Here is a 14,539-nt window from a genome sequence, read left to right as displayed (position 1 = left end):
AAATTTTGTTGGTGCTCTCCAATTAATAGAGGTGAAGTTAGCTTGAGGATGTCAGTATTTTCTTCTCTCTTCTGAGAACTAAATTTTGGACCAACACTGACTAAGTTGTAGATCTGTGATTTATTCTTTGCTTTGGTGAGCATGAGTGAAGTAGGCAAGTTACAGTAATGGATGAACCATTATTTATCTCCAAGTTTATTCTAAATGTAACCAAAGATTTTAAGCTTTCTTATTAATGCAGGAATTAGTGTAGAACTTGAATTTGCTCTGATAAACTAACATATGCCAGATTTGCAAGCCCTGTATGAGGTTGTATGTATTTGTATCTAGGAAGAAATGAGTAGGCAGAGAGTGCACGATTCCTGCCTGGAATAAATGGACCAAGGTCTTCACAGAGAGTTCCATCTGTCTACTGACATCTACTTTTGTGTGGCTAAGGAGAGACAACTGTCAGATGAAATGGCATAGATGAAACTTCACTGGACAAAAACTGGAAAGCCTAACACTTGGTCAGATTTCTGACAAAGTTTTTTGTCAAAGTACTGTGATAATAAACCATCACTGAGATGTTACAGAGCGTTTTTTGGGAACTTGTGTGCGAAGCTGACAGCTGAAGGATCATTCCAGGGAGACCTTGTGATGGCCTTCCAGTACATGAAGGGGCCTAAAGGAAGGATGAGGAGGGACTCTGGCAGGGAGTGTGGTGATAGAAGGAGGAGCAATGATTTGAAACTAAAAGAAAGTACATTTAGATCAGAAATTAGCAAGAAATTCTTTACTCAGAGGGTGGGTAAGGCACTGGCACGGGCTGCCCAGAGAAGCTACGGAAGCCCCATCCCTGGAATTGCTCAGTGCCAGGCTGGGGGAGGCCCTGAGCAGCCTGGTCCAGCTGGAGGTGTACCTGGCAGGTATTATGGAGGTGCTTGGAGCTAGACCATCTTTAAGGTCCCTTTAACTTAAACTGTTGTATAATCCTATGATGATGATGGGGCTAAAATTTGCTAAAATTTATAATATGTCTATATGAACTACTATGCATGATCTAATGCTGTACCATTTGTCGGTAGCTTTGTGCCTAAGCTGATGCCCATAGCAGATGCAGCATGCCCTTAACATGTCAGGTTATCTTTTTCCTTGCTTCATTCTTGTCATTTAGGGTATTTAGTCTTACTGTAACATCCCTGTATTGGTACTGCTGAGTGAAGGTTCTTTGTATGTTGTTTCTGTGTCAGGGAGCTTCAACTTGGTCAAAGGAAAGGCCTTTCAGCTTTTACTGTGCTGGATTTTTTGAATTACAGCAATTATTATGCACCATTTCTTAATGTCCTGTATTCCAAAGAATGATTATTCCTTTCTTATTTCTACTTTTCTTCCTTTCTGTTTGTTTATAATCTCTGTGGGTAATTAATTTTCCTATGAGCCTTGATGGCTGTGGTCTTGGTGCTTTCCTGTCAGTGTAAGGAGCAGCCATAAGGGATGAACAGTACATTTGCATACCCCATGTGAGATTTTGCACTAATTTTTGAAAACTTCAAAGTCTTCAAATGGCCATCTTCATCTAAGATATAAGGCTGTAAACCATTCCTTATTAATAAGATATGAAAATGCCCACGTCATATTTTGTCATTTAAATTAAGAACGTCAATGTGAAATGCAAACCTTGACCAGCATGAAGCAACACAAAGGTTTTGCAACAGAAGGTCCACAACAGATGCTGATTCTGGAGAAAGGATTTGTCTTGTGTTCTTTGTTCTGCTGCTATTTGTTATTACTATTCTGACAAAGTTGATTTATGCTCCTTAGTTATTGATGTAAGACTTGCCTTGTACGTGGAAATGGGTGGCCAAATAAAATCAACAAATAGTTTTTCTGTAGATCAAGATGAGTTAGATTTTGTATTTGCTCAGCATTATTTTCCTCATGAAAGTGTGACAGATCAAAAAGTATGTTTGCAATGTATGTGTGTTCAGCGTAGAAAAAGAATCTGTGATTTTATTTTTTTTTTCCTTTTTAAAGGTTTATTGGGGTAATCCTGTGAGCGCATTTAGCATCTGTGTTGTCGTGCAACATTTTCCCTTACAAAAGGATGATGGCTGCGTATTGCGTACAGCTCCCATCTGCTGGGAAGAGGGTGATAGGACCGAGTTATTTGTTTGTTTTCTCTGAGATGTGCTGGTGTGACAGACTTTCTTTTTGTGCCAATGCTGGCATGCAAAAGAGAATGCTCTGCTCTTTTCTCTCTCTACTCAGGATCTGGCCTTTCTTTGTTTCTCTCATTCCATGAGGGTGTGTGGTTAGGATTATACCAACCATCTATGTGTTATTTAGAGACTGCTTAGGGTGCAGCAGGAGAGGGGACCCTGCAGTGTACAGCAATGAGTAGTTTTGCTGCTTTTCCTTCTTTCTTAGCTATATTTCTGTTGCTTTTCTGATAACCACACCAAATAGTTAATTATTGGGCTCTTCAGAAAATGAATAGGCATGGCCAAGGTGGCCAAAGTGCATAGTTAATAGATGGTATTTGCAAGGTACTTTAGACAAGAGTGAATGAGACAAGGATCCTGTGGTTGCTAATTCAGGTTGATGTTAAATGAACTCTTCCGTGCTCTCTGCTATTTTTTGTTTTTCCTTCTCTGTTAAGCAAAAGAGAAAATTATAGTCTGCATAAAAAGAGGAAATAAAGAAGAATGTAGATGTTTAAAAGAAATACAGTGATAGATTAATACATATTTTTTTAATAACGGGAGCACTAATTCTTGCATCTACAATAGTGAAATAAACTCTTTACCTTTATATGTGAAAGAACTGACTGTATATATGTATCTGTTTATATATTGTAAGAGTTATGTTCCTCTGGGCATATATAAGAGGTTTTATAATTTGGGACAGGATCTTTCCCAAAACCAATTCTACTGCTTTCTTTTCAAAAGGAGGTCATCTTCAATATTTCTTTGAGACACATATTACTGTGTTAGCAATCTAACTAGGAATGACAGAAATTTATCATAAACACTTAGGTATTTCATGGCATTTCCACAAAGCAGGGTAAAGTTTATTTGGGTTCAGATTATGACAGTTCCATGGGCAGAGAATGTCTGTATTTTTTTTTTTTTTTAACATTTTCCTCAGCTTGAATGTTCTGGTTTGAAAACAATGCTGTGTTTATTACTTTTAACTTCATCTCAGTACATTTTCACATTCTTCCTCTGTTTTTGAGTCTACCAACAAAGAAATACCATAGCATCTGCTGATATTAAGCTCATTTTCCATTTAATTACTCCAATAATGTTAATTGAATTCTTAGGAGGTCTAGGCAGAATGAGAACTTTCCTAGACATGCTTCTATGGTCTTTTCACTCCAAGTTTTTTATTTTTTTCTCTATAGCTCAGTTTGCTAGAGACTGTAACTATATGTAGTTAATTGAGTTTGAGTTTGGAACATAAATCAGAATTTTAGACCTGTCTTTGAACCATTCAGTAGTTCCACCTTCCATATTGCATAATCCAGAAGTCCAAATACTCCTGCTCTGCTTTATTTAATGCTCAATTAACTGCCTGTCATTCTAACAGAACTCATACTACCAACTATCTAAATGGACAAGAGATTTTAAAGAACACGTTTTTTAAAAATAGCTGTATTTTTCATGTATTCTACAGCTGCCTAGTTGGGCTGAGGAAGTGACTCGTCATCAGATGGGATTTTGTAACAGCTCGCGGTTGAAGGTGAAGATGATCGTGTGTTACACTTAAATGAAGATTGATTTAAGATATTTTTAATCTTCTAGGAAAGAGGAGAGGGAGGAAAACTGAGCAAACTATACCGATTTATCTACAGTTCCTGCCATTAGGGAGTGGCTGCACCAAGTATAGAAGTTGCATTTTGTTTTGATTCCATTGTGCCTGCCACACTAACCCAAATACTTGAGATTCACCTTGATGCAGGTAGAATATGAAACTGGCTGCCTAACATTAACAAGCTGTGCTTTCAGCTGACTCTCTGACTAGCAGAAGTGATTCTCTGCCCCACACTAAGTTTTGAAATCTTAAAAGAATATTTCTATTATGTTTCAGAGGAAAAAAAAATTACAATTTCAAGTTCAATGGATGAAAACCCAACAAAAAAAAAAAATCAAAACAAAAACCTCAACCAATTAAGGCAGGTGAAATTTGTTAACTTATTCTGATAAACAGCAAATCCAGAACTAAATATGCAATGTCTTCATTAAAACACCTTTCTTTCTTTCCTTTTTATCTTTTGAACAGCAAAAAAAATGCCTACTTTCTGATCTGTTCTCTTAAAGAATAGAGTAGAATAGCTGAAGTGGAAAGGACATTGACAGTTTATCGAGTTCAACTGCCTGACCACTTCAGGCCCAGAGGAATAATTCTTTCAAATTTGCTTCAACTTTCTTTCAAATACAAATTACTTTCAATTCAAATTCAATTCATATTTCTTTCACTTTTTTCTTTCTTTAAGTGGAAAAAAATTCTTTCAGGAAAAGGAGGAGAAAAAATTATCTTCAGGAAAATTCTCTTCTACCCATCTCATAACTTATCAACATAGAGTTTTGGCAGCCTGGCCTTTGTAGTGTTTTTACTCTCTCACTGACCTCTTGCCTCTGGCTAACTTTTTTTCCAAGCAGTGCTGGCTTGAAGACTGTGAGATAAGTGAAGACTTCTGAATGGCAGAGTTCACTTGAGATTGGTTATGTAGAAGTTGGGATTTCTAAGCCACAGACGTAAAGAATAAGATTCATCACTGTAGTAGAAGGATTTCCACAGTAGAAACAGTGTGTTTCAATGTTATCTGTGACTTTACTACTTTTATTTTTTTAATTATTTTTTTATATCTCCCAGTCTTTGCTTAGCTATGCAAATTATGTCAGATCTCTGTTATGAATACATGGATTTACTGCTTACTCCTTTAGATTCCTGTTTTGTGAAACATGAGAAAGAACAACATTTATTTCCAAATTCTTCATGCAGCAAGTCCAGCCAGGATTATCTAGCCACAGCTTTGTCCAGTCTACACATAAGTTCATTTGCTGGTTTGGTGTAAAGGCTTCTGGGGCTGTGGCTGCCAGCACTGATCAGAGAGTGGCTTGGGCATATAAATCATTTTCTGTTAGAATACAGGTAGGGTTTATGGGTATATGGTCTAGTACCAGATCTGGAGGTTGTCAGCCCTGCCTGTGGCAGGGGGGTTGGAACTTGATAATTCTTGGTGTCCCTTCCAACCCAAGCCGTTCTATGATTCTGTGGTATATTGTCAACAGTGCTTCAAAACATGCAGATTTCCTTTCATTGTGTTGTGCACTGTATTCCTTTACGTAACAGCTGTTTGAACCAAAAGATTTAACAGATTTGAGCAACTAATAACTACATTCCACTTCTTGCTTCTTCTTGAAATGAAAATGTGTATTGTGCTGACATTTGCTTTTAAAAAATAAAGTATCTAGTAAGCAATTCAGCTTTTCTGTACCTTTTACATTATGAGGTAGCTAACAAGAAACAATGTAGATATTGAGCCTTTATACTGTCACAATCACCTGCCCTTTTTTTTTTTTTCCAGTTGTTTCCTCCTGCTTTGTTGTCTAATTCCAATCAATGAGATTTTATTCTGAATTGTTTGATGATAAACTGTATGAGTCACGATTTGATAGCATTAACATCTTCAGAGAAAAACTTGTAAACCCAGGTTACACTTGATTGGTGTGTAACAATGGTATCAGTTTTACCAGTGGTGTCAGTTTTACCTTCAGGTGATTAATGGTTTACCATAGCCTGCATTGCAGTGATTTCTTGGCTGTTTCATGAATATTTGTATAAGGGATATCAATATCACAAGGTAAGCATACTAGTTGAAAAAGGAACCCCTTGAGCCTGCAATCTAGAGACTTGGACTTGGTCAGAGGATGACATTTTCAGTTCATTTCATCAGTAGCTATGATGATCTCAAAGTAGCATGTTCTGCAAAAAGTGTGCTGCAAGGCACTGGAGGCAAATGCTGGAGCTGTCCAGGTTGGTCAGCTATTTCACCGTAACATGGTTTATTCAAATGTAGTTCTTGCCTCCCACTGAAAATAGCAACTGAACTTTTCATATTTTAGTTTTTATATCTTATAGATGAACTTATTCTACTGCCTTTGGAGGTGAAGTCAGGTCTTGCGTGCCTTTGGTGTCTCAGTTATTTTTCTTTGCTGTCACAGATAAGTCATTAAAGAGTTTTGAATAAGAACATTTGAGTTTGCACAGAAATTCTTCCGTTTACAAGCAAATCTCTTTATAAAGTTCAGAAATAAAATGGAAATGTGTTATGACCAGTTTTTCCCACCTAAGCATGTGAAACTTTTTCATGCATTCAAAAGAGATACTGATTGGATATAGTCCTAGATCTGAATTTTACGTAAGTGACACAAATGCTGATCTTGCAAGACAGCAAAATATGGATTCAATTTCATAAATTCTCTGAATTTCAGCAGGAGCATATTAATGTTTCAGTTTTACTTAGTCTGCAGCTTTTCTCTGTCATTTCAACTCTTCACCTTTTAAAAATTGATACCATCAATTGCACAAGGATGTTGAAAGAACTGAATAATATATGAGGTTACAAAACACTGTGTAAATAATTAATACCATTCAGATTCTTATTAGCAGTACTACTATTAGTTCTGTTGAGGCTGGAAGGCTTCTAATGTAACTATAAAAACTTTAATGTATTTTGACCACGTGCTTTAATTGCAGAAAGCTAAGTTCTTACCCTGCATTTAAAATAAATAAGAAACAAAAGTGTTTTGATCATTCAGAACTGTAGCTGGATGGTAGAAAGAAGTGCAACATGTGTTCTTCAGCACCATTACCAAATAAAGATGAAAACTGTTCATCTGTGAGTCCAGCATCAGTGACAGAGCACATCCAATGTTCATTCTAACTATTTAAATCAGGACAAGCAAATCCAACACAAATACTACCCAAACAAAAGGAGTGACATAGAGGCATTACTAATTACTCTTTCTTATTTGCCATTTTCCCACCAGCAAGGCTTCTCAGGAATATTCTGCCATTGTTCATTATATTGAAATCTTCATCCTGTTATTTTTTGCCACTGTGCTTTCTGACTCTGTGTGTCCCTCACTGCACTGTGGGATGACCTGCAATGCCTCTTTGAAGCCCAGGTGAATTCAGTGTGCTGGCAATGCAGCAGCAGAATTCTTCAGAGAGAAGTGGTGATGCTCCTGAGGCCTGAGGGAAGGTCTTAATTACTTTTTGACACTCATATAATAAGAGACTATGGAGGTAGATCTGTGGAAAAAGCAGATGTTTGGATTTTAGAGACTTAATCAATATAACATTTCTTTAGATATGCAGCTACCTAAAAAATGAGTGTTTCCCCATGTTCAGCTCCTTAAAAACATCACTGATTGCATCCTCCTCAGAACAATAAAAGGGCAATTGTTTTAAGTAAAGTACTGAAATATGTCATGATTGCTGTTTTAACAACAAAGCAGCCACTGTATTTTTGATAGGATCAGATAAGTGCATATCACAGAGGGCTGTTTGTGTTCCTTTTGGTCTGTGTGACAGTCATGCACACTGGAGGTGCTTCCAGAGCCTTTACCAGGACATGCAGAACAGCATGCACTGCTCTTGCCATGTTCCTGGACATCCAATGGCAATTGAGCCCCAGTCACCTTGCTTTTCTTACTGCTGTTTGGAATAGGCAGGCACATTTTCCACTGTTGTACTCAGTGTATTTGTTTGGTGGAAGGCTCTGGCTGGAGCCTCCTGGCGTACTTAGGGTGTAGCCATCAATGATGCTGTCTAAGCTGACATAAAGCAGCACAGACACTGCTGTGAATGAGATTATGTACCAGAACTTGGCAATCAAACAGTTTTTTGCAATATAACTGTCTTGTAGAGTTAAGTACATTTGTTTTCCTGTGCATAGAATTGTTTTTCTCAAAGGCTACATCTACATCTATTGTGTTCTGATTAAATTACATACTAGAACTGTAAGTAATATAATTTCCGTGCCTGGTTCCTGCTGGTTTAGAATTCCTCATTCTCTTGGGATATTTTGAATTTCCTAATTTAAGTGTATAAAGATTTGGCATTTCCACCTCTTACTTTAAAGTTCAGCAAAATATCTTGCGTTAGAAACAGGACAGAAAGGAAACTGCAAAGGGCACATATTTGTCTACTTCTCTAAATGGGAAGAGATACAAATTATGTTCTTTGGGCACTTTTGCAATTCATTTTAAAGTCTTTAGAAGACCAAAGGGAAGAAAAAATTTCATACAGTCTTTTTTTTTTAGCATCTGAGCATCGTTAATTCCCACTATTTTCCTTGCAAAACAAATATTTCACTAGTCTCATGATTATTTGTAATTTGTTTAGCTTAAGTAACTGAAGGATTATTAAAATGTATTGGTTTATAAATTATGTGGACTGGTAGCTCATTTATATAATCTGTCATTACTGCTCTGGTAAACTGCAATTAGATTTACAAAGTAGTTAAAAATGCTAGAGCTTTCAAAACACTTAAATCATTTTTTAATCATATGCCCACTGCTGGTGTTCTGGCAGTGGAAAAAAATACAGGTTCATTAGGGCTGGGTAATTTATAATAGTAAATAAGATAATTTATAATAATAAATATATAATTTAAAAGTAAAACTGGACATGTTCCCCACTAGTCCTAAAACCACATATTTACTCTAACAGCAAAGGCTTGTTTGATTAGTTGCTAAACTTTTTTAATTATTTGGCAGTAATTAAGGCAGAATGTATTATTTCTACTAAGAAACATGTCATGTCGATTATTCTTCTGTTCTGCTTAGTTTGGCCCAGCTCAGAAAACCCAGGACTAGGCAAAATGCTTTAGCAATGCCTTCTCAAATGTGAAGGCCTCTTCTAACACATGAAGTAATTTCTGTAGAGAAGACATAGAACTGTTGTGATTCTTTGGTCATCGGCCCGGTGTGTGTGTGGCAAAGCCATTAGTTTTCTTTTTATTTTTGATGCCTGTTTTCTTACTACTTAACAGATTGATTACAGACATGTTTGCTGTTCTGGTTCAAATGCATATGATACCTGCCATATTTCTGTACGCCTGTAGCCAAGTGATAGCTACCATTAGCTGGTATTATCAAGGCTTTGTAAAGCTTTTCTCTCTTGAAATAGCATTATCTTATTTGTCATTACCACAATGCAGTTTCTCACTTCATGCAACTGCTGAAGATTTCTAAAGTGGTTTTGATAACAAAAAAAAACTAAGACAAGTGTCTTTGCAATGTCATTTCCTGTACCTATATCCCAGTGCACTTAATATGAGAACTCATTTGTGAAAAATCAGAAGCAGATGTGAGCAGCCTGTGTATCTTGGGTTTTTCAGGTGGGGAAATGGGAGAACAACTCACTGAGCCTGAAGTACTCTGTCTGGCCAAGGTACAGTTCCTTTGCAGACAGTGACCCAGATGATAACCACCTGAGTATTGTCACCCTGGAGGAGGCTCCCTTTGTCATCGTCGAAGATGTGGATCCTTTGATGGAAAGCTGCCAAAAAAACACTGTGCCATGTCGTAAATTTGTCAAAATTAAGTAAGTAAATCCTTCCATTTTTTTTAAGTGCAAAAGATGCACCCCCATTTTCTTTATTTATTTTCCCTTATTTCTTTTGTTGTATATATTTTTTTATAATTTGCTATTTTTTCTCTTGCTTTTCATTCCATATTTCTCTTCCTCTTTCTCCCTTTCACATGCAGTGTGCTTCCTTTTTAATAAGCTGGAAGGTTCTAGTTATAAGCTTGTAAGTAACATTGAATTAATTACAAGATAATCAGTTTACAGCAAATTTGAATTGAACTGGAACTAGCCCTTCTCAGTCTCATGAAAGAAGAGAGAGTATCTAAAATTGGACTGATTTAATGAGTCCTCTTTGAATTGTTTCCTGTCATATTGAAATGTGCCCACTTGAATAACTTTAATTAGTTTACAGCTCAGAAATTCCTTTTATTGAAAACAGCATCTTTATGCTTAAGTTTGGTAGAGGAGAAACTACACCGGAATAAAATACTGCTATGACAGAGAAAAGTCCTCTGCTTTCATTGCTCCAATTTTGGAGCAATTCTTAAAAATTGGTGAAACATCTGTCACTGAGTAATTGCCAGCGCTTCTTCACCCGATCTGTGCTTCAGTCTTTGTATTTCTGGAATTAATATAATAACATTTTTTCATTGAATAGGTGCGAGGAGATCTAGTCAATATTTTGAAGATTTCTAGAAATTGCTCAGTGGATCCTGAGGTCCAGAAAAATATTTTTATTTACATAATTTTATTTACATAATTACAATTACATATGTAATAATAATATTACATAAAACATCTGAATTTCTTCAAAGCCAGTAAAGTATTGCCTTGATCTCTGAGGAAACTCAGACTGAAAAGTGCTAGAGGCCATAGAGCTTTTCTAAAAAAAATAGAAGGAAAAACCTTATCTAAGATCTACATGGCTGATCTCAGTTTGAGACTCTAGTTTGCCTGTTGGTAAGGCTTGTCTGACCTTCCTCAGCGGTCTTGGCATCCCAAGGTAGCTGAAAGTCACTTTCTTAAACTGCAGCAAAACGTGCAGCATCCACTTTCAGTACTGAAAACTGCTGCACCTTTATTCAGCTTACAAGATGGGCAGTTCTGTAATTACTAAATTCCATGTGATCTTATGCGTCTTGAGAGTAAAAAAAAGACTTAACCTAAATTGAGGAGACATCCCTAAGTGGGGCCTGTGATGAAGTCCAGCAGGCCAGACAATGCAGCCGGAAGCACGTCAGTATCTTCTCCTTAGCTCTTGTCAAGCCACTCCAGTGTGATTAGGATGAGCTGCAACCACTGTATAAAGCATTCTATTGTTTATTTATCCAATACTTCAGAAAAACATGGTCACTCAGAAATAGGAAAAAGTGTTGTTTTACAGTGTGCTGAATCTTGCTTTTGTGGTGGTTCTTTTTCTCTCAGAAGAAAATTTTGTGTGTCTCTCTTTTTGACAGCAACTCAACTAATGAGGGAACTAATGTAAAGAAGTGCTGCAAAGGATTCTGCATTGATATCTTGAAGAAGTTGTCTAAAACTGTCAAATTCACATATGACCTGTACTTGGTGACTAATGGGAAGCATGGCAAAAAAGTCAATAATGTGTGGAATGGAATGATTGGTGAAGTAAGTTCTGTTAGGTAAAAGAGCTCTTAAGTGAGAACTTAGCAACGTTTGTTTTTAATTCATTTGGGGAAACAAGGTATTCTCTACTGAGTAATGTTGGTGGTGTCTTCTCTTCGTGGATCAGGTGGTTTATCATCGTGCAGTTATGGCTGTGGGGTCTCTCACTATTAACGAAGAGCGCTCTGAAGTGGTTGACTTTTCAGTGCCGTTTGTTGAGACTGGGATCAGTGTCATGGTGTCACGGAGCAATGGCACAGTTTCACCATCTGCTTTTCTAGGTATGATTCTCTAACCCCTCCAGATCATTTAATTGCATTTCTGTAGAGTGGGGTAGGTTTCACCCCATCAATTTTTGAATTATGTGTTAAGAAGTTAGCATGGTATTGACAAACTTGATTAATGTGACTATTGGCACATGAATGCTGCTGGATTCAGATGCAATAATGGGACACCAAATGACAATGATTTCCTTAAGAAAAGCTGCATTACACACTAACATATTCTTGTTTAGCCCATAATAAATTGTTGGTGGTTTTTTTTTAACAGTCATATTTATGAAATTATTTTAAAACCCCTTGTAGAAAAGTGTAGAAGAGAAGACTTTGTTATGACTGGAATAGATCTGACAGCTAAACTGGCAACAGATGTGTCTGACTTCTGAAAGCCATACTGCTACTGTGTTCTGACAGATTTCCTCATATCTGTTATTTCTGATGTGGGTGTTCCCTGCATATAAGAATTTTATCAATGTTAAAACATCTTCATTTATTTCTACAGTTAATATATGCTACTTCCTGTAGAGATGTTATTCAAATTTTATTCAGACAAAGTAAGGAAAAACCTAAATCCAGATTTCTATATGTTTAAGAGAGTGAGTTTATTATAGTCGAGGCCACGTGTCCATTTTGGAAAAACTGGTAGAACAGGAAATCTGTGAATCTGGTTTTTTTTGTGTTTTGTTTTGTTTTGTTTTGTTTTGTTTTTAATGTATTGTGTGTGTATTTCTTTTCTTTTTTGGTGTGTGAGGGTAAAACTTGAAGTTAGTGGAGTAATCCAACCTTTTTACTGCTCAGTGTTCTCCATAGCCAATCTTCTGAACTGTACACTAACAAGACATATACTACTGTTTTGGTTTTTTTCACTCTATTGAAACATGAAACCAGCTGCTTACTGGGGGATGTTCTTTCTGCCTTTGAGAATCAAATGAAAATGCTGAATGCATAATTCGATCTGTAATGTCACAGGAGGATCAACTTTATTATTCAATTGATTTTGTAGTTGTTCAAACTTACTACTTGTTATTATAAATAGCTTTTTATTTTGCTGTTGCTTCTTTTAATCCTCCATCTCATTACCAATCTGCTTAAATTATTAAAGAGCATTCTGCCTAAACTGTTGTTTATAGCTTGCTGTTTCAAATCAACTTGCTTTGCTCTTTGCCTTAGTTAAATTTTGACAAATTACCATTGGTGTTTCCACAGTGTTGCTTTTGATAAGAGTTTCATTAGGCTTGCTTACTTCTTTGAAGATGATGTCAATATTGAACGATAATTTCATGTGAATTCCAATTAATTCCAATTAATACATGAACTCATAGAATATTTCTTAGTAAGTGTATTTGGGTGTACGTATTTGTTTCTGAAAGGATTGCTCTCTTCCTTTTAAACATTGTTATTTTGCTCAGTATTCTCTTCCAAACAAATTTCTGTAATAATTGAAAGAATTTCATAATCTATATTTACAATATAATAAATGAAATACATTTCTTAAAATAGGAAAGAGAACAGCATGGTTTAATAATTCCCTGTTTTGTCTTGTTAGTTCACATCCAAAACATTTTCAAATGTTAAATTCATTGAATGAAGAAGTTTGGATGGAAGAACGCCTTGAGCTTCCAAAAAAAGCAAAGCATGGGTGCAGATTCACTTGTTGTCACATCCTGTGCTTCTTGGTTCTGTTCTAGTCTGAAGATTTCTTTCTCACACTTCAGAGCTCATTCACACTTCCAGTATTTACTAAAATTAGCATATATACCCCCAAATAAATTGACCGAATAAAGAGATTACTTTGACTTAGAAAACCTTTACTGCCTGCATTATTATACTATATTGACTAAAACAGGAACTTCTTAAATGACAGAGAATTTTTGATTAAGCAAAGGTGTTATTGATGATATTTAAGAACGCTGTGTTATCACATGGCAGTAACAATCCCTTCAGATAGTTGGTGCTTATTCTGTACTTGAAACTGCTTTTAGTTTTCTGTTCTAAACTACTTTAACTTAATCATATTTGTTGTTTTTTTCACTTTTTCTGACGTTCAGTTTTCCATAGAAAGCTTTTGATTTCAGAAATTTGCTCCCAGATGAGAGCGAGACTTGCTAAAGGATGGGTTTGCTATCGGTGGAAACAACATCTTCATTAGAGGTAGATAAAAGTGAACAGAAGAAAAAAAAAAAAAAAAGAAACATACAATTTGCTTTGGATGGAAACATTTGGCTCTTTTCCCTACTGCTTTCTGTTGGATAGAAAATGAGAGAGGTGTACTTCTCTGAAACGCCAAACGTCTTATGTATACGCTTAATTGCTCTTGCTCTGCAGCAATACGGTCATAATGATGGGACCATTCTGTTGATAAAAGCATACACCATAGGATAAACAGAAATGAGTTGTAAACGGGATGAGCAGCGAGTCAAGCCAAGAATTTGCCTCTGTGTCAGTTAAGGCTTTGTTGAAGGAGTGAAATACACAGATTTTGCATTTGAGTTGCAACTTAAATTTGTGATTTAGAATACGTGAGCAATAGCAGTTCCTTCTACATTGCTGCTTGTTTATCTGCTAGCATTTTGGTTGAAACAGCTAATTTAAAGAAAGCCAGTGGGCTTGCCTAGCCCTAAGACATTGGAATTCTTGTGATGTGACTGGTTTAATGAACTGTTTCTGTTTCTCTTGTCTCTTTTGCTGCAGAGCCTTTTAGTGCTTCTGTCTGGGTGATGATGTTTGTGATGCTTCTCATTGTGTCTGCCATGGCTGTATTTATATTTGAGTACTTCAGTCCTGTAGGATATAACAGGAATTTAGCACAAGGGAGAGGTAAGCTTTGCATTTTACACAACCCTAGAGCCATCAGAAGAGTATTCATGTATTTACCATCCGTTGCCCTCCATCTTTTAAAATAAACATAACATAAAGCAGTAAAAGCAGTCGTGAAGCTTTTCATTTAAAATATGATTTTGTGGTGGGGTTACATTCTAATTCATTGCAATAAAGACACGGAACAGTGTTATTAAAAGCAGTTATATTCAGGCAATGTTTGGTTAGTATACTTT

General features: G+C 36.3%; 1 protein-coding gene across 1 annotated transcript in view; it reads left to right on the top strand.

Annotated features, from left to right (window-relative positions):
• GRIN2A (glutamate ionotropic receptor NMDA type subunit 2A) overlaps positions 1 to 14,539 on the top strand; it is a 149,905-nt gene that overhangs the window by 100,032 nt on the left and 35,334 nt on the right. Inside the window, exons 5-8 of the mRNA XM_042827976.1 lie at positions 9,395 to 9,600; positions 11,043 to 11,211; positions 11,336 to 11,489; positions 14,178 to 14,303. Of these exons, the coding sequence (XP_042683910.1) occupies positions 9,395 to 9,600; positions 11,043 to 11,211; positions 11,336 to 11,489; positions 14,178 to 14,303 (655 nt within the window). The remainder of the gene's footprint in view (positions 1 to 9,394; positions 9,601 to 11,042; positions 11,212 to 11,335; positions 11,490 to 14,177; positions 14,304 to 14,539) is intronic.

The sequence above is a fragment of the Centrocercus urophasianus genome, unplaced genomic scaffold, assembly GCF_019232065.1.
Source record: "Centrocercus urophasianus isolate 14NV4802_14NV808 unplaced genomic scaffold, USGS_Curo_1.0 seq_29, whole genome shotgun sequence".
NCBI classification, from domain to species: Eukaryota; Metazoa; Chordata; class Aves; order Galliformes; family Phasianidae; genus Centrocercus; species Centrocercus urophasianus.
The sequence above is the reverse complement of the archived record's forward strand: the minus strand, read 5'-3'. Positions and strand labels throughout refer to the sequence as shown.